Source organism: Bos javanicus, chromosome 5 (assembly GCF_032452875.1).
Source record: "Bos javanicus breed banteng chromosome 5, ARS-OSU_banteng_1.0, whole genome shotgun sequence".
Taxonomy (NCBI): Eukaryota; Metazoa; Chordata; class Mammalia; order Artiodactyla; family Bovidae; genus Bos; species Bos javanicus.
In genome coordinates, this window is record NC_083872.1 from 82,716,655 (window position 1) to 82,741,809 (window position 25,155).

The following is a 25,155-nucleotide window of genomic DNA, read 5'->3' on the forward strand; positions in this document are numbered from 1 at the left end:
AACATTCACTGTACTCCCTATTTTGAATCGCTATTGGCCCTTTTCAAATAGACTTCCCAGTATTACCAGTAAAGCATCTATTAAGTGCAAAACTCTTTCCCTCACAGGACTATTCGTTTTGAGCCATAGCAGGTCACTCAAGCACAGTTCAAATGCTAGTCCACCTTTATGGGCAAAATCAGGTGACCAGCTGGCACACAGGAAATGTATACTAACAGCAATTTTTATAAAAGGATCTTTAGAGTCAAAAGGAAATCAGAATCTCTTAATGGATAAAGTTGGGGCAAACCTGTCGCCCTGTAGCTGTTTTTTCCTGTTCTAATCAGCTACTTTATGTCCTGAATTTTGGACTAAGCAACGGAAGATTCACGGTGTGGGGCTGGTAACAGGCGGATATCTACCATTTGACTCTGGAGCCACTCGATGAGCGTTTCCGCTGTAGAGTCCGGGATCTGGCACCTCAAGCCTTCCTTCTCATCAGCTTCCATCATCTCCAGCAACCCACGCAGGTCTTCCACAAGGTGCAGGGCTCGCAAGCTTCCCATGAATGGGGAGGTGGGGGACTGGCAATCGAAAATCCCATTGGAATATTCCAGGGCCTTAGAACCTAGGTTTAAAAAAAATCATAGAGAGAGCAATGGGATTTATGCTGGATAATATACCAAAGCTGAAGGTGGCAAGCAAGTCTAGTCACAGTGAGGAATGACCAAACAAGGAGCAGGGAAAAGAGAATTCAATCACGTAAATCTCTCCAAGGGATAGTCATTTGGTGAAAAAATAAAAAACATAACTGATGAGAGATTGTTGCTGTTTAGTCATTGTGTCCAACTCTTTGCGACCCTGTGCACTGCAGCCCGCCAAGCTCCTCTCGTCAAGGGATTTTCCAGCCAAGAAAACTGGAATGGGTTGCCATTTCCTAAATATCAGTGGTCGAACACCTAACAGGGAGGCCAGCTGTGTGGCATAGTAAGAGTAGGATGGGTCTTAGTATAAGATGTGCTGACCTCAAGAAACACAGGTTAAGAAGAGAGCAGATCAGATTGTGTGAAGCCATGTATTCCCCAAAATAAAAATTTTAGAAAGCATAAAGTTTGTTTTTTTAAATATAAATTTATTTATTTTAAAATCCTCCTAGAAAGAAGTTGCATATTGAGGTGGAACTTGCATAGCGTAATTTCAAAGGTAAGAGAGCCAGCTCTCAGTTAACTGCCTAGAATTTAATGTCTGAAGTTGAGTAACTTACACGTGTACACTGTATACGTACAAGGGAGCATGTGTGGATAAACACTTTCCCCCAATGCTCTTGCTAATGTTAGCTTCAAAACATAGTTTTAAAGCCATTTTTGTTTTCTGTTACTTTTACGGAACACTCTACTACTTAAATACATACACTGACTCACAGTGCATTCTGAAAGCACCCATAGCCACTTCTACATCTCTTTGATTTTTATTTTCTGGTCTATCAAACATACTATCAAATTTACATATTAACTTTACACTTTAATTTTCAACAACTATGATATTTAGGCCATCACCTCACAAATCTGGGCTTCCCTTGTGGCTCAGCTGGTTAAGAATCTGCCTGCCATGCAGGAGACCTGGGTTCGATCCCTTGGTTGGGAAGATCTTCTGGAGAAGGGAAAGGCTATCCACTCCAGTATTCTGGCCTGGAGAATTCTATGGACTGTGTCGTCCATGGGGTCACAAAGAGTTGGACATGACTGAGTGACTTTCACTTCATTTCTCACAAATCCAAAGGTCTACAGCTGGATGAGACCTGTGAGCCAATATGTAAGTTCTCTCTCCAGTTGGCCACAGGGCTTGATCAGTTCTAACAGTGGGGAAAGGAATTCTCTTTCAGCAGTTTCATTCCATTGATGTCCCTGACTAGTAGACCACAAGATTTGGATCAAACATCTACCAAACTGTGATAATGGTAACCACTGCTATGTATAGTGATGAATGCTAATGGAGCCACATAACCATCTAAATCAGCCCCCTCAGGAAACCCTGCACAGTTGAGAACTCAGGAAAAAAAAAGAGGTGAACAAGTCAGGAGGAGGGAAGAACAGAAAAGCAGCAAAACCCAGACAGTATAACATCCTATATTCCAGCAGTTTTAAGTGTTAGGATCATACAATGCAATGATTTAAAAAACATGTGAGCCCATGGTAACCCTCTGTTCTGTTCAGTCTTCAACACAAAACAAAGTGGGAAGAGGGGAGAGGTGTGTATTCAGAAAAACTCCCAAATGTTTGTTGTCAGTTCTCTTCTCCCTCTTACCTCAGTTGGAGAAATACTGATGGTAATTTGAAAATATGAATCCAGATCCTACCCACAAAGCTCTGACTGACTTAGTGTGAGGTGAGAGCTGGGGGATCTTGTTGTCTTAATGACTCTAGTATTGCTCCCGAGGCCCTGCTGGGACTGAGGGATCAAGGACACAATCTAGTGGAATGTGTGACATGTAATCCCTCAGAAATATCACTTCCCTGATGAGTGGTAAGGTTGTATATAATCCCTGGGAAGAACCTAAAGTTGGCTCTAGTTGTTATATTTTCTGAAATTGTGACAGAGTAAATCCATTCTCTTTCCCATATAACAGTCCTTAAACTATTTAAAAGCATATATCATAGAAAACGGGGCTTCCCTGATGGCACAGTGGTTAAGAATCCACCTGCAATGCAGGAGATGCAAGAGATGCGGGATCAATCCCTGGGTTGGGAAGATCCCCTGGAGAAGGAAATGGCAACCCACTCCAGTACTCTTGCCTGGAGAATCCCATGGACAAGGAGACTGGTGGGCTACAGTCCCGGGTGCCCCGAAGAATCACACAGGACTGAGTGAGCACACACACACCATAGAAAACAATCACAACAAGGACCCACTGTAGAGCACAGGGAACTATAGTCAATATCTTATAAAAACCTAAAATGGAAACAAATCTGAAAAACAAAGTATATGTACATGTAACTGAATTACTTCATTGTATACCTGAAACTAACATACCATTGTATATCAGCTATATTTCAATTTTCAAAAAGGCAGTTAAAACAGAAAATTTGGGGAGGGAGGAGGGAAGGGGGTTCAGGATGGGGAACACGTGTATACCTGCGGTGGATTCATTTTGATATTTGGCAAAACCAATACAATATTGTAAAGTTTAAAAATAAAATAAAATTGAAAAAAAAAAAGTGTGTATCATTCCCCAAGCAAGAATACACTCTGCTAGATTAAACATAACCAGTTCCTTACTCTGTTAAACTCTTCACCTTTATGCCTACCTTCTCTAGATAAGTTTTAGTTTACCAACGATACTGTGAAAACAATATTCTAAGAACTGAATACAGTATTCAAAATGTGGTCTAATCTACAAAGGAGGTCAAACTGAAAGAAGGTCTCCAAGACACAGAAGTATAATAAAGAGACCATGCAGGTCACTTCCTTGAAGAGAAGAACCTTCTGAAGAGGAAAACACCTTTGGTTTCTCCAAACCACCAAAGTCGAGTAGCGTCAGGGCCAGGACAACTATATCCTGACCCTGGTCACTGGTCAAAGCCAACTGTAACAGGACCCTGACCACCAGGTGCATGCAGGCCAACCCATTCAGACACCTCCTCGTTGTAACTGGTTCCTTCCCAAATACATGAAAGTCCTTCTCTTGAGACAAGACACAAAATGTGACAGAAGGGCTTGGTTTTGGTGGTTTCAGTCACTAAGTCGTGTCCGACTCTTGCGACCCCATGGACTGCAGCCTGCCAGGCTCCTCTGTCCATGGGATTTTCCAGGCAAGAATACTGGAGTGGGTTGTCATTTCCTTCTCCAGAGGATCTTCCCAACCCAGGAATCAAACCCGGATATCCTGCATTGTAAGCAATGAGCTACTAGGGAAGCCCATGGAAGACAGAAGAGCTTAAGTAGCACTACTCCTGAGGGATGTGCCAGGGGATGAAGGGGCTCATCTACTAGCCAGTCCCCTCACCATGATGAGAAAACAAGGAGATTATAGTCTACTTCTTTTGCTCAGCTTCTGTAACAGAGAATTGCTGAAGATTCTTAAGGAGGATGATCAGACTGGGATTTTTAAATTTATTGGAGGATAATTACTTTACAATACTGTGCTGGTTTCTGCCATACACCAACATGAATCATAGGTATACATATGTCCTCTCTCTCTTGAACCTACTTCCCACCTCCCACCCCTCTAGGTTGTCACAGAGCACCAGATTTGAGCTCACCAGATTTGAATACCAAATTGAATGAATTAACCATTCAGCAAATTCCCAATGGCTATCTATTTTACATATGATAACGTATATGTTTCAGTGCTACTCTCTCAGTTCATCCCACCCTCTCCTTCCCTCCTCGTGTTCACAAGTCCGTTCTTTATGTCTGTGTCTCCATTGCCGAGACTGGCATTTCAGAAAAAAAGATTCTGGTGGTCTGGAGAAAAGGGTGGACTAGAGCAGGAAAGCAAGTGCGCCAAGGACATCAAGTGGGAGGGTTATTTAGGTAGAGCAGGACAACGGTAGCACAGACACAACAGATTTTAGAGAGGAAGAAAGGGACTGGGAGAATTTGGTAGGAGGCAGAGCTGACAGAATTTGACTAAGTAGGGGAACATATGGGTCGTGTCTAGAATGACTTAAACTGCTTATGAGGTACCATTTCATACCAGTCAGAATGGCTGCGATCCAAAAGTCTACAAATAATAAATGTTGGAGAGGGTGTGGAGGAAAGGGAACCCTCTTACACTGTTGGTGGGAATGCAAACTAGTACAGCCACTATGGAGAACAGTGTGGAGATTCCTTAAAAAACTGGAAATAGAACTGCCTTATGATCCAGCAATCCCACTGCTGGGCATACACACTGAGGAAACCAGAAGGGAAAGAGACACATGTACCCCAATGTTCATCACAGCACTGTTTATAACAGCCAGGACATGGAAGCAACCTAGATGTCCATCAGCAGATGAATGGATAAGAAAGCTGTGGTACATATACACAATGGAGTATTACTCAGCCATTAAAAAGAATTCATTTGAATCAGTTCTAATGAGGTGGATGAAACTGGAGCCTATTATACAGAGTGAAGTAAGCCAGAAGGAAAAACACCAATACAGTGTACTAACGCATATATATGGAATTTAGAAAGATGATAACAATAACCCTGTGTACGAGACAGCAAAAGAGACGCTGATGTATGGAACAGTCTTATGGACTCTGTGGGAGAGGGAGAGGGTGGGAAGATTTGGGAGAATGGCATTGAAACATGTAAAATATCATGTATGAAACGAGATGCCAGTCCAGGTTCAATGCACGATACTGGATGCTTGGGGCTAGTGCACTGGGACGACCCAGAGGGATGGTATGGGGAGGGAGGGGGGAGGAGGGTTCAGGATGGGGAGCACATGTATACCTGTGATGGATTCACTTTGATATTTGGCAAAACTAATACAATTATGTAAAGTTTAAAAATAAAATAAAATAAAAAAATAAATAAAGAGACGCAAAAAAAAAAAAAAACAAAAACCAAGTGTATAGAGGGAGGACTATGAGATTAGCCAAGATAAAGACACCATATATGAAACAGATCACCAGTACAGGTTCAATGCATGAGACAGGGTGCTCAGGGCTGGTGCACTGGGATGACCGTTAGGGATGGGATGGGAAGGGAGGTGGGAGGGGGGCTCAGGATGGGGAACACATGTACACCCATGGCTGATTCATGTCAATGTATGGCAAAAACCACTAAAATATTGTAAAGTAATTAGCCTCCAATTAAAATAAATAAATTAAATAAAAAAAAACAACAACTAGAGGGGCTTCTGAGAAAAGATGGTGAGCTCAATGTTTTAAATGATGACACTGATGCATCTATAGTAAGACACTGCAGGGAGGTTATCTGGTTGGCTGGTAGAGATAAGGTCCTGAAGCTTAGCAAAGAATTGGAAGAATAAATAGATGTGAGAGTCATTGATGGGAAAGTGAATATTGAATTTAAGGGAAATGATGAGAACATTCCTGATTATTGGGTAGAACAGTAATCCCTCCCTCCAAGTGCAGTCCACAGACCACCCGGACCAGAGTCACTTTTACTCTGGATCGGAAGCCCAGGAAGGTTCCAGAATTTTTTGACATTTTCAAAACTAATACAATTATGAAAAGTTTAAAAATAAAATAAAATTAAAAAAAATAAATAAAACAAAATTTAAGAATAATTCTGGCAGAAATTGGGGAAGAAGGACAAAGACTGAACCACGGGGAACCTAAAGGCACTGGAGAAAGCCAATAAATGAAAATATCAAAGTGTAGAGGTTATAAAAGAGTTGCAACAAAAAAAGCCAAGACAGCCCAGTAAATACCATGACTGTGTCTTTCAGAGGATGCAGATTACCTGCTATAATCCCATCCATCTGCTCCAGCGCTGCAGCCAACATGTCACTTGCATCACTCATCATCTTGTTATTTGTCAAGGGCAAATTCCAACCTAGATCTGAAACAATAATGATGTTTATCATTACATCCTTCAAATGATATATGCTTCCTGGCAGGTTTGATAATTCAACACAAACTATAACTCCACCTAGCAGAGACATACAGAGAATTTGTGAAGTATCAGAGCTGAATTAAATGAATCATTTAATAATCTATGACCAGTCATTGTGTGCCTACTCTACCGCTGGATCTCATGCTATGCCCGATCAGTTAATAAAGTAAGTATGATTCAGTTCTTGCACCCACAGTGTTTAAACTCCAGTAGGACGGTTTCCATGCTGTACTCTAGGTCTCTGTGAGGGCAACAGAGGTGGCTGTGGAACCCTGCTCCGGGCCACGAGGGATGCTAGATAGATGAGACTTGGTTCTATCTGCACTGGCTCCACCCAATCTCTGCGTTGTCAATTTTGCCTTTATTTTTATTTTTTTCCTCAATAAGGAATTACCATGAGATTTGTCTAAGAAAATGATTCAGGAACATACATAACAAGCACACACACACCTACTGGCATTTTGCACTGTGACAATGGCTATCCTGTATTGAGTGCCTATGAGTGCATATCCTGTATTGAGTCCCACACATTAATATAAATTACCCATAATCCTTAGTCACAAGAGAAACCCTATTAAATGCATAAATCCCTCTTCATTTTATAATGATCTTTGCCTACAAAAACAAGTTTACAAAGACCAGTTTTTGAACTAGGTCTATCTGATTTCCACTGTAATATTAAATTTTTGTTTCTCTGATCCTATCTGAGAAATAAAGTTAGGTTGAAATTGTGTCACAATCTACTCACTCTTTTACCAGCTAAAAAATAAATTTAAATTATTCTTGCAAAAAATTTGGCCATTAACAGGAAAAAAGGCAAATTATGTGATTTTCAATATTAATTAATGCATTTCAGGTACCAGCTAATCATCCACATAAATTCTCCCAACACACTCAAATACAGCTCCTGCTATTTGGCAGTTACTGTGGTGGAGCAAACACCTGGGAAATAAAGCATATGCTGCTTAACAGAAAACTTTGCCCTCTGTTTCCAAGCAACCTAGGTCTTACCACTTTATTTCTACAAACATATTTACAGTTCTGATAAACAGCTGCTTAGATCAATTTTCTATTATGCATTCACTGTCATAAAATGCCATTAATCATTGTGAAATCTTACTCTGATTGGATAGTTTTCATATATTTCATCTAAGAATTTCAAAGGTTAAAGTCTCTGGCTATGTGGATCACAACAAACTGGAAAATTCTTAAAGAAATGGGACTACCAGACCACCTTACTTGTCTCCTGAGAAACCTGTATGTGGATCAAGCAGCAACAGTTAGAACTGGACATGAAAGAACTGACTGGTGCAAAATTGGGAAAGGAGTATGACAAGGCTGTATATTGTCACTCTGCTTATTTAACTTCTATGCAGAGTACATCATCTGAAATGTTGGGGTGAATGAATCACAAGCTGGAATCAAGACTGGTGGAAGAAATATTAACAACCTCAGATATGCAGATAATACCACTTTAATGGCAGAAATTAAAGAGGGACTCAAGAGTCTCTTTATGAGTGAAAAAGGAAAGTAAAAAGCTGACTTGAAACTCAACATTTAAAAAAAACGAAGATCATGACATCTGGTCCCATCACTTCATGACAAATAGAAGGGCAAAAAGTACAAACAGTGGGAGATTTTATTTTTTTAGGTTCCAAACTTGCTGTGGACAGTCACTGTAGCCTTGAAATTAAAAGATGCTTTCTCCTTGGAAGAAAAGCTATGGCAAACCTAGACAGAGTATTAAAAAGCAGAGACATCACCTTGCTGACAAAGTTTCACATAGTCAAAGCTATGGTTTTTCCAGTAGTCATGTATGGATGTGAGAGTTGGACCATAAAGACGGCTGAGCACTGAAGAACCAATGCTTTCGAACTGTGTTCCTGGAGAAGACTCTTGACAGTCTCTTGGACAGCAAGAAGATCAAACCAGTCAATCCTAAAGGAAATCAACTCTGAATATTCATTGGAAGGACTGATACTGAAGCTCCAATACTTTGGCCACCTGATGCAAAGAGTCAACACATTGGAAAAGATTCTGAGGCTAGGAAAGATTGAAGGCAAAAGGAGAAGAGGGTAGCAGAGGATGAGATGGTTAGCTAGCATCATCAACTCAATGGACATGAATCTGAGCAAACTCCAGGAGACAGCGGAGGACAGAGGTGCCTGGTGTGGTACGATCCATGGGGTTGCAAAGAGTTGGATGTGACTTGGTGATTGAACAATAACAAAGAATTTCCCAGATTTTACTCCCTTCAGAAGGTATAAAATATCACTACCATTTTATGTAGAAACACTACAGCACAAAAACACCCAAGGCATGCATTTATAGTCACCCAGAAATCAAGGGGCTAATAGGTTATAAACCTGGGTGTTCTCAAAAATCTACTAGCACATTTAGCTAGTGCACAGTCCAGAGAGGTGGGGCAGAAATTGAATGATCACACTTCAGGCTTAAATACTCTAGAAACATTAAGGATTAAGCCAAAGAGTGTATGGTCCTTGAATTCCACATAATTAAGTGGCCTACATTTCCTTTCATTTTAATGTTGAACTTCAAAGAGCTCTAAATAGATGCTATCTATCTATCTATATTTGTGTGTGTGTACAGACAGACACATGCCAGGCTCAGCTATAATCATGGGGAATACCAATAAAATAAAATAATGCTCACATTAGAAAAGCTCTCATCACCCCACTAAATCTTTGCGGGTAACTCTAATTTGTGTAGAACAAGAACACTTTTTCAAGAAAGACAGGTAGTTATCTATTTCTTCTCTGTTCCAATGAACCTTTCAAATGCTAAGACACGGAGGTACAAGAACCTAGGTGATGCTTTTCAAAATGGTGGAGAAGAACCAATTTTTTAAAAAAATTTCCATTTTATTAGAGACCAAGTCTTTGTTTAATATGATGTAAACATTAAAGTGTTATAGAAGTTTATAGATGCTTACTCTCAATCTCTATACCTATCACATAGCAGCCTACATGTAATAATACGGAGAAGATAAGACAGTAAACACAATTAACAAATATGTACATAATATGGCAAAGGTGGTAGGTGCTAAGGGAGGAAATTTGAGCAGTTATCCTCAGGGAGTCAAGGGGTTAGGAATTTGGAGAGGTCCCTGATGGCTCAGTGGTAAAGGAACCCGCCTGCCAATGCAGGAGACACAAGAGATATAGGGTCTATCCCGGGGTGGGGAAGATTCCGTGGAGGAGGAAATGGCAACCCACCCCAGTATTCTTGTCTGGAAAATTCCATGGACAAAGGAGCCTGGCAGGCTACAATCCACGGAGTCTCAAAGAATCCAACATGACTGAATGACTGAGCAGACACACACGCACACAAATTAAATAGAGTTGTCAGTAAGAATGACAGATTCAAAGATCAAAGACTGCTTTAAATTTAGTTAAATATAGGTGGTAGTTCAGTGGTTTCCAAGTAAAAAATTACTACAAATTGATTTAAAAAATGGGAGAGGTAAAGACATGAACAGACATTATAACAAAAGGGAAACACTTTTACCAATATAAAATACGAAGAGATGCTTAATGTTATTAATACTCAAAGAATTTAAGACAGCAATGTGATATCATTTTATATTCAGTCAGTTGGCAAAAAAATGGACACTACTAAGTACTGTACAAGGATGTGAATTCACAGACTCTCTTACAGAATGGTAATGGGAATGCAAAATGGGCTAAAATGAAAATAAAAACAGGTAGAAACTATGGGGAATTCAGCTCTTGAGTAAAGGTAACCATACATAATGAATGAGGTTCACATTCATACATCTTTTCACTTGTGGGCACTTCCCCGCCCACATGATGCAAAGTGATTAGGGCTTATGAAGGAAATCACATTCTTACTGGCTCAATGATTAGAAGAGGGTAAAGTTCTTACATTATGCACAAAGATGTTCAATACCAATTCACAGCAGGTTGTGATAAGAATACATAATATAATATATCCAAACTGTACAAAGTAAAAAGCCAGTTGAGTTGATGAGATAGAATACTAATAAAATCCTCAATTAATCCAAAAGAAGGAAGTAAAGGTGAAACAATGAACTGATGGGAGAAAAAGAAATCAAATGGCAAATGATAAACTTAAACTCAATCATATAATTTACCATTACATTAAATGTAAATGGACTAAACTTTTAATAAAAGCCCAAGATTGTCAGACTGGTTAAACGTAAAGACATATAAAATATAAGAATGAAAAATAAGACATTATGCACACAGTAAATAAGCCTGGGGAAGGAGGATTGGCCATATTAATATGTGAAAAGTGACTTTCAATCAAGTATTACTAGAAAGAGGAATATTTTATCATGGTAAGAGTCAATTCATCATAAATGTTTCCGCAACTAATAACAGAGCTTCAAATAACATGAGGCAAAAACTGACACAACTAAGGGAGAATTACACAAATTCAGTCCGTTTATATTTAATAGTCGATATAGTTGGATTTAACTCTACTGTCCTGCCATTTTTTTCTGTTTATCCCATCTTTCATTTGTTCCTCCTTTTCAACCTTCTTTTGGAATGACAGACCAGGTAGGAAAACAAATCAGGTAATAATACAGACTTTAGCAATACTATCACCCATCTTGACCTAACTCAATTTATAGAACAAAACAACCAAATGCAGAACATATTCTTTTCAACCCACAGGTTATACACACTAGGCCAGGCCATGTGTGTATGCAAGGCCACAAAATAAGTCTCAATAAATTCCAAATGGGCATTAAAGGATTATACAGAAGACTAAGAACAGCAACCGAAAGTGGTAAAGTACTAATGTTAAGAACAGAGCTTCCATATTTATTAAAATTCTGACTTGTCCACGCTTGAGCTATTTTAGTGGCCACCTAACTTCATGAGCATCTGTGTTAATAAGGTTATGTCAATTTTTATGCCTGAGTCAAAGTATTTTAAAAAATAGAAAACTTAAATAAAAGGCCTCAGAAAATCTCAAGCTATATCAAGATTTTCCTCTATTCTCAGAAACATTTCTGAGAGGAAGATTCCCCTGGGCATCTTCACATACTTAATACAATGGAATACTACTCCAGTACAATGGAATATTCCTCCACAGTGAAAAAGTCTAACAAATATTACTGGGAGCAAAAGAAGTCAGACATAAATGACTATGTATTATGTGATTCCTTTTATGTAAAATTAAAAAATAGGTAATCTATGGTGAAAGAAAGTAGAACAATAATTATTTGCAGGGAGTGGTGAATGATTCAAGGAAATTCTGGGGACTTTCTGTTCAATATCTTGATGGATATATATTCAAGCTTATACATTTGTCAAAACTCATCAAACTGTACATTTAAGATGTGTTCACTTCACTGTATGTAAGCTTCACCTCAAATTTTTAAAATTAGGGTTGAAGATGGTTGTTAGAAATTAGAAATGAAACTATTTTTATTTTTTATTTTTTTGAAACAATATTTTTAAATGAACCAAATAAATGAATGAATGTAAGTAGGATATGCAGGCCTTATATGATAATATATCATGAATAAAGAATAATGAATAATCCAATTATATATACCTGAGGTCTAAAATTAAACTCAGAATATCCAGCTTCCTATGTTCGGACTGTTTCCTTACCCAGAAACCTGTTGATTACAACTTCATCTTTTGGACGAACAAAACCACTTAGAAAATAAAAACTTTACCATCTACTAATTCCCACACAATACCAAAATTATTTCTGGATTCTAAATAGGTAATATACACTTATTTCAATGACTTGTTGAAGGAAAAGGCACCAAACAATACAACTACCAACAACAAAAGAGTGTGGTTTGGGTTCAAGGTCATAGTTCAAACTGGAGAAAGCCCTTACTATTGGGTGATGTAAACAGAGATCAGTTCTGCTTTAAGGAGACCTCAGTCTAGTGGTTTCCTATGCTAACGGTTTAATGAAAAGAAGTTCAGAAAAGTCTTGGAAAAGCAAGCTCCTGGAAGTAACATTCATATTTTACAGTAATGGTAAAGGAATACCAACAAAGAAATATTTTGGGTGTATTTCAAACTCGGTTAGGACCCATTTAGAGCAGATTTGAGTAAGGTAAAATATCAGGGAAAGTTCCAGCAATGGGTGTGGTGGCTTAAAGGTTGGCAGAAAACCACAACTTTTACAGGGTTGTTGACTAACTGATGGTTTAGGTTGGAAGAGCTGCCCAGTCTCTTCGTGAAGTAGGAAAGAAAGACTGTAAGAACAACTACAGAATCTGTTTCTAAACGTTGGTGAGAATGACATTTGTCCTAACTTTCTCAGCTTTCCTTAGGTAAAATGTTTTATGTTTGAAAGAGAACTTTGAATTCCGTGCCCAGAGACAGATACTGCTACTGCTGCTGCTGCTGCTGCTAAGTCACTTCAGTCGTGTCCGACTTTGTGCGACCCCAGAGACGGCAGCCCACCAGGCTCCCCCGTCCCTGGGATTCTCCAGGCAAGAACACTGGAGTGGGTTGCCATTTCCTTCTCCAATGAAGGAAAGGGAAAAGTGAAAGTGAAGTCGCTCAGTCATGTCCGACTCTTAGCGACCCCATGGACTGCAGCCTACCAGGCTCCTCCATCCATGGGATTTTCCAGACAAGAGTACTGGAGTGGGGTGCCATTGCCTTCTCCGGAGACAGACACTAAGGACACTTAAAAGAAGAAATCCCTTCAGTGAATGAGAGAATGTTTACATACATTCAACTAGGCTGGTGGAACACCACGTTATTATGCGGCCATTATGAAAACAATATAGTTTCATGTAAATTACCCAAGATCTCTCATCAATTTTTCCCCCAAAGATGCTCACTAGGGATGTCAATCAATTACAAGACGATTTCCCATGCAGGCAGCAATACAATCTTAGCAAAGAAATGTCTTAAAAACTGGCCTAGGAAGGACTGCTGAGTGGTTCTCAAGGTGTGGGGACTGCCCAGCAGTGGCACAGCATCACCGGTGAGCTGGTTCATATGTAAATCCTTGGCCAAGATCTACTGAATCCGAATTCTAGGAGCAAGGTTTGTATGAGCTGCCACGTGATTCTGATGCCCACTCTGTCACCGTGCTAGAGCACAAGCAGTCCTCTTTCCTCCTGGAACACCAAGCCCCACCCAGAGGGGTTGGGAACAGGCTTCCAAGGGAAACAAGGGCAGAGCTCCTCTCCCCACCTCCTGCTTCTACTTTTGATCTAAAAAATAACAGCTCTGAAGAGGCAATACAGGTTTTAACCAGTAAAATCTCTCCCTTTAAACTTCAACTACTAAGTTGTTATGCCTACAACTTTTAAGATTCTTATAGAATCCTCGCTTTCTGGTTCTCTGCTATGTATATATTATCACATGTTTCCTCCTCTACCCTGTATTATTAGTCCAAATCCTTTCACCTCCAGTCTGCTCTAACATCCCTAGAAAATGAATTCAGAATCAACTGAAAAGGGCAGCAAGGTAAGAAGTGGGGGTTGAGGGGCAGGAAAAGTGCTGAAAACAGTGAAGATGTTGGCAGTGGGGCTGATGTCAATGTTACAACACACATGTAAAAAGTCTGGTCAAACTGTAAAAATAAGTATAATATTGATGGCAGAACTGGAAATATGAACATTGTGTATTTGGTGATATTAAGGAATTATTTTAGTATTTATGGCATATTAGGGATGACCAAATATTCATGGATGAAATGATACAACATCTGGAATTTGCTTTAAAATAACGAAGGAGGACACTTCCTTGGTGGTCCAACGATAAGACTCCATACTCCCAAAGCAGGGGGTATGGGTTTGATCCCTCGCTGGGGAACTAAGATCCCATATGCTGCACAGCACAACCAAAAATTAAGATAAAACTAAAATAAATAAATAAAATAAAAAGAAGGGAATAAAGGGTAGAGATATAGGTGACACAAGATTAGTCATGATTTGATAATTGTTGAAGATGGGTGATAAGGACATAGGGTAACACTATACTATTTTATCTACATTTTCATATATTTGAGATTTTCCATAATAAAATATTTAAACTTTCTCACCCATGTCTTCAGACAATAGGATTTTCAAACACCCTTGACCCTGATATAATTGGCTTAAATATTTTATTTTTCTAGCATAACCTCAAGCATACCAAGAGCTCACCAAATATTTACAAATCAAATAAGAAAGTACATGTTATGTTAACCACCTGCATAAACACAAACACACACTCAGAAAATGGAATAGCCTCTCACAGAGAGATGTAAGGCAAAGCACAAAAGAGGGCATGTTCATGACTATTTGTTAGAAAAAAATAACTCTCGTGCTCACTAAAATGAAGAGCCATAAAAAATGGTTAAGTATTCAAATAAACAAAGCAGCACGGAAAACAGGACAAAATAAAAGGAAACAAATGTTTTGACTCTTTGCTACCAATATTTAGGAATGATAACAAGAAGGCAGATGATTTCAAAAGTTCATTATGATAAGCCAAGATCTTTTACTTCTTGCATAAAAGGATGTTGCTGCTATTTGAAAGACAAATGTGTATTAGATGTCAGTAAATCTGAAGATCTTGTGATAAACTGAAAGAATGCCCCATTTCTCTCTGCTGCTGTCGTTATTCAGTCACTCGGTCGTGTCTGACTCTTTCCACCCCATGGACTGTAGCCCGCCAGACTCCTCTGTCCTCCACTATCTTCTGGAGTTTGCTTAAATTTGTGTCCATTGAGTTGACGATGCTATCTAACCATCTCATCACTTTACCATTATATGATGACTGCACAAAATTATGGATTCGCCCAATGTCACTCAAGAAGAGAGGTTTAAGTCTAAAACCCAAGTATACTTCTCATTCATTCAACAGTGTTTATCAAATAGCTATTATGCCCTGACTAGGACCACCAGCTTTGATCAGGATCGCCAACCTTGACCTCTCATTTGCTTCTGGTCCACATTATATACCACCTCCAGGACACCCACTCCTGCCTGCCTCTCTGCACAACATACCCTGCTCTGGACACACCCTGCTCTCTTACCTCTGTATTGTCACCTCTCTCCTTGCACCACCCCTTCTAAACCCTGGGACACGTACTTTCAAGACAGCTCATGCATCCTTTCCTCCAAGGCCTTCTTGAGCCCACCAGGAACATCCTACCAGGATGACTTCACAAGAGGCCTAATTTTACAGTATCTGTCTCTGTGACTGCACTGTGAGCTCCCTGATTACAGAGACTGTATTCCTGATCTCTGCATCCCCAGTGTCTCAAGGGATGGACATCAAATGCTTGCAGCACAAATGCTCATGCCCAAGGGCCCCTCAAACATGCACACTGTCATGTCATAACTAGTCTTGCTCCTATGCTCCCTGGTTTGGGGAATAGCGTGAGCTTCTTCTGAGCTGCACAGGCCAGAAAACTATCTTCTCATTTTAACTTTTAAGATAAATGTTGATAAATTTGATCACTACTATCACCCTTGTTAACTACAATCTCACAAAATGAATGTTCATGCTTTTTAGGAGGTAGATGAACCAAGTTTACTGTGCTACTGTGGAATGATGTTATTCCTTTATGTCTATAAACTTCGTTCCCCATATGATGGAGAACTATTTGGGGCCTGAGCAAGTTTCAACTTCTAATTTTTTCACCCACTCTGATCTCTTCATTTTAGGTCTTATAACCTGGTGACTCATCTCTCTTCTATTTTCCCACCCAGGTCTACCAACCTAGCCTCAGCTGGCTCAGAGGAAAGCAGCTCTGGGGTACATGAGACCCAGACTCATACTCCTGAGGAGGGTAGGGATGGGTAACAGCTACTCAAAGCTCCGACAGGGAGGGAATGGACAAAGTGCCTATATGTGAGCAGCCTCTGAAAAAGTGTGTTATAAACCCTCAGATTAAAAGGTAGTGAAAAAGTTTAGTCTTATCATCATTTATTTTAATAAAATAGAAGACATCAAAATGTCTCACAGGAAGTAAAAGTATAATTTTGTGAAACTTTTGATTTCATTTTATATATATACCTGCCTGTAACAAATGCAAAAGTAATCAAATGATGGAAGGCCTACCATGTACATGGCCTAGTAACAGAATAGTGGGAAAGAGAAGCAAAAAGAAAAATCACTCTGCCTTTAGGGAACTGACATTCCAGTGGGGTCTGTGTGTGTGTGTGTGTGTGTGTATGTGGACATACATGTATATGTACTGCATCATGAGATAAGACAGTATATCTTACACTGGGTCAAAAACATTTGAAAATTACTTCTTTCTCTTTGCAGGCAGATTCTTTACCTTCTGAGCCACCAGTGAAGCCCCTATTTCTCTTAAGTGGTGGTATTTAAAACATGGTCTACCTGTATGCAGGTCAGGAAGCAACAGTTAGAACTGGACATGGAACAACAGACTGGTTCCAAATAGGAAAAGGAGTACGTCAAGGCTACATATTGTCACCCTGCTTATTTAATTTCTATGCAGAGTACATCATGAGAAACGCTGGACTGGAAGAAACACAAGCTGGAATCAAGATTGCTGGGAAAAATATCAATAACCTCAGATATGCAGATGACACCACCCTTACGGCAGAAAGTGAAGAGGAACTCAAAAGCCTCTTGATGAATGTGAAAGTGGAGAGTGAAAAAGTTGGCTTAAAGCTCAACATTCAGAAAACGAAGATCATGGCATCTGGTCCCATCACTTCATGGGAAATAGATGGGCAAACAGTGGAAACAGTGTCAGACTTTATTTTTCTGGGCTCCAAAATCACTGCAGATGGTGATTGCAGCCATGAAATTAAAAGATGCTTACTCCTTGGAAGGAAAGTTATGACCAACCTAGATAGCATATTCAAAAGCAGAGACATTACTTTGCCAACAAAGGTCTGTCTAGTCAAGGCTATGGTTTTTCCTGTGGTCATGTATGAATGTGAGAGTTGGACTGTGAAGAAGGCTGAGCGCCGAAGAATTGATGCTTTTGAACTGTGGTGTTGGAGAAGCCTCTTGAGAGTCCCTTGGACTGCAAGGAGATCCAACCAGTCCATTCTGAAGGAGATCAGCCCTGGGATTTCTTTGGAAGGAATGATGCTAAAGCTGAAACTCCAGTACTTTGGCCACCTCAAGCAAAGAGTTGACTCATTGGAAAAGACTCTGATGCTGGGAGGGATTGGGGGCAGGAGAAGAAGGAGACGACAGAGGATGAGATGGCTGGATGGCATCACTGACTCAATGGACGTGAGTCTCAGTGAACTCTGGGAGTTGGTGATGGACAGGGAGGCCTGGCGTGCTGCAATTCATGGGGTCGCAAAGAGTCGGACACGACTGAGCGACTGATCTGATCTGATCTGATGAACTGGTGCTAATTCACCAACTGTTACTGGTCTATTATAAGTATAGAAATTCAGAGTAAGTATTCAGAAATTTTATAGGAACGTGATCTTGCTGTGATATCCAATTTCATGATAATTTTGCTGCCCAATTATTTTCAAATTGAATTAAAGAAAATCAATCCATGATAGATTGGAAATGAGGGGAAAAAAAAAAAACCCAACCTTCATCTTCACCAGAGACGGCTGGAGAAGCACTGCTATGGAGGACACACTGGGTGGGGGTCTGGGGAACAGGTGTGCACGCAGGACTTTAAACAAGAACTGCCGCCGCAGAGCACAGACAGGAGTGACGCATTTGCAAGAGGACTCCAACAAGCAGGGAGAATAGTTCAGGTTTGTTCTCGTTCCACACATGTCAAATGGTTAAAATAACTAAATGCAAAGTAGAAAAGTGTTAGCACTGACAATGATGCTATATGGCTAAATTCAGAAGAAGTGAAACAGAAACACATTTGTGTTAAGGTAACATCAATGGCAGTCATACACAGGCATGCCTCTTTAATTTGCTTCACAGATAGCAACAGCTTTGTGTTTTGTTTTTTTTTTTTTACCAACTGAAGGTCTGTGGCACCTCTGCGAAGAGCAAGTCTATCAGCACCATTTTTCCAACAGCATTTGCTCATTTCATACTCTGTGTAACATTCTGGTAATTCTAGCAATATTTCAAATCTTTTCACTGTGACCTGCGACGTTACTATCAGACTTGCTCTGGGGCACCGTGAACTGCATCCATGTAACGTGGAAAACTTAACTGACAAATGTTGTATGTATTCTGACTGCTCTACCGACTGGCCTTTCCCCCATCTCTCTCTCCTCCTTGAGCCTCCCTATTTCCTAAGACACAACAATATTGGAATCAGGCCAGTTAATAACTACAGTGACCTCTAAACGGTCACAAATAGAAGAGTCGCATGTTTCTCACTTTAAATCAAAGGCAAGAAATGATTAAGCTCAGTGAGGAAGGCATGTTGAGAGCCAAGATAAGCTGGAAGCGAGGCCTCTTGTGACAAACAGCCAAGTTGTGAATGCAAAGGAAAACTTCCTGAAGGAAATTAAAAGTGCTACTTCAGTATATACCCGAATGATAAGAAAGTGAAAGAGCCCTATTGCTGACTGATACGGAGGAAGTTGCAGTGGTCTGGGTAGAAGATCAAACCAGCCACAACATTTCCTTAAGCCAAAGCCTGATCCAGAGCAAGGTCCTACTCTCTTCAGTTCTACGAAGGCTGAGAGAGGTGAGGAAGCTGCAGAATTTCAGTCTGAAGCTAGCAGAGGTTGAAGGAAAGACGCCCTCTTTATAACATACCAGTGCAAGGTGAAGCAGGAAGTGCTGATATCCAGAAGATCCAGCTCTGATCATTAATGAAAGTGGCTACACTACCCAACACTAATGAAGATGAAACAACTTTCCATTAGAAAAAGATGGCATTTAAGATTTTCATAGAGAAAAGCAGCCAACGCCTGGCTTCAAAGCTTCAGAAGAGAGACTTTCTTTCTAGGAGTAAAGCAGCTGGTGACTGTAAGTGGAGGCTAATGTTCATTTACCATTCTGAAAATCCTAGGGTCCTTCAGAATTACGCTACATCAGCTCTGCTTGTGCTTTATCAATAGAACAACAAAGTCTAGATGACAGTACATTTATTTACAGCATGTTGCACCAAATATTCTAACCCCATTCTTGAGATCCATTCTTCAGCCCATTCTCGAGAAAAAGATTCCTTTCAAAATATTACTATTCATTGACAGCACATCTGGTCACCCAAGAATTCTGATGGAGATGTACAATGAGATTAATGTTGCTTCCATAACACAGCATCCATTCTGCAGCCCACGCATCACGGAGTCCTTTTGACTTTCAAGTCATATTATTTAAGAAACACATTTCACAAGATTAAAGCTGCCACAGACAGTGATTTCTGGGATGGATCTGGGCAAATTAAATTGAAAACCTCGAGATATTCACCATTCTAGATGCCATTAAGAATACTCGCAATTCATGGAAAGAGGTCAAAACATCAACATTCAGAAGAGTTTGGAAGAAGCTGATTCTAATCCTCCTGGATGACTTTGAGGGATTCAAACTTAGTGCAGGAAGTCACTGCAGATGTGGTGGAAACTGCAAGAGAACTAGAATCAGAAGTGGAACCTGAAGATATGACTAAATTGCTGCAATCTCATGATAAAACATGAAGAGATTAGGCTAGCTGCTTCTTACAGATGAGCAAATAAGTGGCTTTTTGAGAGAGAATCTGCTCCTAGTGAAGATGCTGTGGATTTTGTTGAAGTGACAACAAAGTATTGAGAATATTACATAAACTGAGTTGATAAAGCAGTGGCAGGGTTTGAGAGGATTGACTTCAATTTCAAAAAGGGTTCTACTGAAGTTAACATGCTATCAAACAGCAGTGCATGGTACAGAGAAACCATTTATGGAAGGAAGAGACAATTGATGGGGCAAACTTCGCTGTTGTCTTATTTTAAGAAATTGCCACGGCCACCTCGACCTTTACCATCCACCACCTGATCAGTCAGCACGCACCAACATCTCACTGGGGCAAGACCCTCCACCAGTACAAACATGATGATTCACTGGAAGGCTCAGATGACAGCATTGTTAGCAATAAAGTGCTTCTTAATGTATGTACATTTTTTTTTTTTAGACAAAATGCTCCTGCACATTTAGACTATAGTCTACTACATTACAGTATAGGGTAAACATAATTTTCATATGTACTGGGAAACAAAAAAATTCCTGTGACTCACTTTATTTCAGTATTTGCTCTAATGTAGTGGTTTGGAACTGAACTCACAGTATCTCCAATGTACACCTGTGAGGAACCACTTACATGTCTAATTACAAAACATCACAGCCACAAAGAATGCATCCCGATCATCTCTGTTTTAATAAAGCAATAAAAGCTATTATACTTTTCACTAAAATTTCACAGACTGTCATTTCATACAATACGGCTCAAAAAAAATCTTTTTTTTAATTTTAAAGTGGAAGAATTTTGCCAGCATACCAGGAAGAGTGGTAAAAATTGTGGGCTAGGGAATAGTTTTTCATACAGAAACAAGACTGTAATAATTTTAAAAACTAAACTGTTTGTCTAATAGGTAATTTCTATTGCTTTTCTATTTCAACTGAGTGGCAGTTACATTCTTAGCTGTATGATAAATAGAATGTCGTCATTTTTTTCCTTTATAGCATACACGCCTCTAGCCATAATCAGCAGTACAGATATGTCTCCAGCTGTTGCAGGAAAAAAAACTGAAAACCAGAGCCCTGAAATTGTACAGTTGAAAGAATAAAATATATTCTTAACACTGTTATTCACTGTTAAGAGATTACCCCAATACAAAATCAAAAGTTTTTAAAAAAATAAGACATATGGAAACTGTGTACAATTAATGAAGACTGAGCCAAGTAATTGATCGAAGACTGAAGGCACAAGAAGGGGACGACAGAGGATGAAACGGTTGAATAGCATCACTGACTCGATGGACATGAGTTTGAGCCAGCTCCAGGAATTGGTGATGGACAGGGAAGCCTGGTGTGCTGCAGTACATGGGGTCACAAAGAGCTGGACATGACTGAGCAACTGAACTGAACTGAGCCAAGTAATAAGAGGTAATACAATGCTTTTCAAATTACTAATACTTCAGGTTTGTGTGACTAGCACTAATTGCTGCAGTGGGAGATTTGCTTAAGGGAGGGATGATGATAATGAAGAAAGCAACACTTCCAATGCAGGGGGCCCAGGTTTGATCTCTGGTCGGGGAACTGGACTCCACATGCCACAAATAAAGATCCGACGTGCTGCGACTAAGACCCAGGGCAGACAGATAGATAACAAATAAATAAATAAAAGCAAAGCCAAAATTTATTTCCCAGCCCATGGGTTAGCAAACTATAGGCCATAAGCCAAAACTGGCCCTCTGCCTGCTTTTGTAAATAAAGTTTCCCTGAACACAGTCACACTCATTCATTTCTGTAATCCTCTAGGCTGCTTTCATGCTACAACAGCAGATTTGAACAGCTATAAACACAAAGCCTAAAATATTTACCATTTGGCCTTTTTACAGGAAAAGTTAGCAGACCTCTGCCCCAACCCCTTTCCTATTTGCACATTTTCTCATTGACAGAACAACATTTACTGACAACATATAATACATCAGAGGACTTGCCAGGTGGCTCAGTGGTAAAGAATCCACCTGCCAATGCAGGAGACACAAGAGATGAGGGCTTGATCCCTGAGTCAGGAAGATCCCTTGGAGTAGGAAATGGCAACCAACCATACCATTCTTGCCTTAGAGAATCCCATGGACAGAGCAGTCTGGTGGGTTACAGTCCAGAGATCGCAAAGAGTCAGACACGACTGTGCACTCACACACACATAATATATCAGGCACTATTCTAAGGAAGGAGGGTACAGCAGTAAAGAAAAAGAAAGAAAATGGACAAAGAAAAAAAGTAAATATAAGGTTGGTGCTCTGATGAGGCATACATTCTAATGGCAAGAAACCATTAATAAATAAGTGGCTGAACCCTCAGTAACTCAGATGATGATAAAAAAATATGGGTAAAACAAAGCAGGTAAGATCACATCAGCTTACAACATATCAGGAACTGTTTTACATGCTTTTAATGTATGAATACATTAATCTTTCACAACCCCACTGACATGATATTCATCTCTCTTTTTTTCTGTCTGGCTGTGCTGGGTCTTCACTGCAATATGAGGGCTTTTTGTAGCTGCAGCATATAGGCTTCTCTAGTCGTGGTATTGGAGAAGGCAATGGCACCCCACTCCAGTACTCTTGCCTGGAAAATCCCATGGACGGAGGAGCCTGGTAGGCTGCAGACCACGGGGTCGAGAAGAGTCGGACACGACTGAGCGACTTCACTTTCACTTTTCCCTTTCATGCATTGGAGAAGGAAATGGAAACCCACTCCAGTGTTCTTGCCTGGAGAATCCCAGGGACAGGGGAGCCTGGTGGGCCGCCGTCTATGGGGTCACACAGAGTCGGACACGACTGAAGCGACTTAGCAGCAGTTGTGGTATGTGGACTTAGTTGCACCGTGGCATGTGGGATCTTAGTTCCCCGATCAGGGATTGAACCTCCATCCCCTGCACTGAGACGCAGATTCTTAACCTCTGGATAACCAGGGAGGTCCCTCATCTCTATGTTATAGGTGGTAAAACTGAGGCACAGAAAGGGTACCTGAGTCATACAGCTAGAAAACAGATTTGAAACCAGAGCCCATGATCTCAATTGTACATTCTGCTGGCTCTTTGTAAAGAAAGAGACTGAGAGGAAGCTACCACTTTAATATGATAATCAAGGAAGACCCCACTGACAGAATGATGTTGAACCAAGCCCTGAAGAGGTGAAAGAGACATTCATGTGAATATATAGGAAGAACTTCTAGTTGCAACAACAACCAGTGTGAAGGCCCTGAGGAAGGAGAGTTTCATGTATTTGGTATTTGAGGCCCAGGTGAGGAGAGGGGAACCAAGAGGGGGAATTTTGTTGTTGTTGTTTAGTCACTAAGTCATGTCCAACTCTTGTGTGACTCCATGGATGGTAGCCCCCCAGGCTCCTCTGTCCATGAGATTTCCAAGACAAGAATACTGGAGTGGGTTGGCATTTCCTTCTCCAGGGAATGTTCCCAACCTAGGGATCAAACCTGTGTCTCCTTCATTGGCAGGCAGGTTCTTCACCACCGAGCCACTAGGGAAGCCCAAAGGGCAATTTACATACAGTGAAAGGCACAGAGCTTAACTACATAGTTTGATGAGTTCTAAGGAGTGTACACACCTAGGTAACACACACTCTAACAAGGTAACAACTTTCCTAACGTCTTGTGTTTATTTTGATGGAAAGGCTAATAGAATTTGATGAGTGTTTAGGGAAAATAAAGGACCCAAGTCGGTGGCCTAATCCATAGAGATGATGGCCATTTACTGAGGTGAACCACTTGCCCCCAAACTGAGCATGACAAGTAGTCCTTCCATCTACTAACGGAAGGAAGCAAGAACTATAAAATGATCATCCATGGAGAGGCATCCCCACCTCCTTTACACTAAAGCCTAATGAAATAGCCAGATCTTGTATATGAAAGCTGTGCATCATGGCAGATTACCCAAGGAAAACCCACACCTCAGCATCAAGCACTCCCATAACACTCTTTTGTTTTTAAACCTCTATAACCTGGTGCCATATGGACCACTGGTTATCTCGACAGACACTGCACTTGGCTTAAAAAAAAAAAAAAAAAAAAAAGATGTCTCTGATAGTTGGGCTCACTTGATTAGGTCCATGAAATGCTGTTTCTGCCAGACTGAGTTTTTTAAAAATTAAGGTCCTGGGACTTACTTGGAGGTCCAGGTGTTAAGACTTCATGCTTCTTCTTGCAGGGTCTGATCCCTGACCAGGGAATTAAGATCCCAATCTTACATGGGTCTGATCCCTGACCAGGGAATTAAGATCCCGATCTTACATGGGTCTGATCCCTGACCAGGGAATTAAGATCCTGCATGCTGCACGGTATGGCCAATAAATAAATAAAATGCTATTTTAAAAAGAATTAAGGTCCTGCTCTTAATAATAAGCTTCTATGCCAAGCTTAGCTCAGATCATGTATTCAATAAAAGTGAAAGTGAAGTGAGTGAAAGTCACTCAGTTGTGTCTGACTCTTTGCAACCTCATGGACTATACAGTCCATGGAATTCTCCAGACCAGAATACTGGAGTGGGTAGTCTTCCCCTTCTCCAGGGGATCTTCCCAACCCAGGGATTGAACCCAGGTCCCGGCATTACAGGCAGATTCTTTACTAGTTGAGCCACAGGGAAGCCCTGTATTCAATAAAGGTTTGATAAATAGATGAACAACCATTCGCTATCAAACATCCATCAACACAAAATTACTCATTAATCACCACCAAATGTGCTATACAGTATTGCATATTAAAGAAAAGTACATTAATGGACTTGTTTGGCCAACCACTAACACGGGTGGGACTGTATGATAAACAGCTCAGAGGCTTACAGCGGCTCCCTATGGCTTTCAGGACAAGCTTAGGGCTTTTAGGATTTGATGAGCTCTTCTTCACTCTGGCTTCCCTGGTGGCTCATTGTAAGGAATTGGCCTGCAATATGTTTTAGATCATCAGCACAGTTTGTTTTTAATTTACTTTTAACTGGAGGATAATTGCTTTACAACATCATGTTGGTTT

At 40.3% G+C, this 25,155-nt stretch overlaps 1 protein-coding gene across 13 annotated transcripts in view; it reads right to left on the reverse strand.

Annotated features, from left to right (window-relative positions):
* Positions 1 to 25,155, reverse strand: part of PPFIBP1 (PPFIA binding protein 1) — a 206,241-nt gene that overhangs the window by 62,927 nt on the left and 118,159 nt on the right. For all 13 annotated transcript variants that reach the window (XM_061417546.1, XM_061417550.1, XM_061417549.1 and 10 more), the window contains exons 3-4: positions 6,398 to 6,496; positions 402 to 607 (exon numbers count right to left, since the gene is read on the reverse strand). In XM_061417546.1, coding sequence (XP_061273530.1) covers positions 402 to 607; positions 6,398 to 6,461 — 270 coding nt within the window. In that variant the 5' untranslated portion in view covers positions 6,462 to 6,496. The remainder of the gene's footprint in view (positions 1 to 401; positions 608 to 6,397; positions 6,497 to 25,155) is intronic.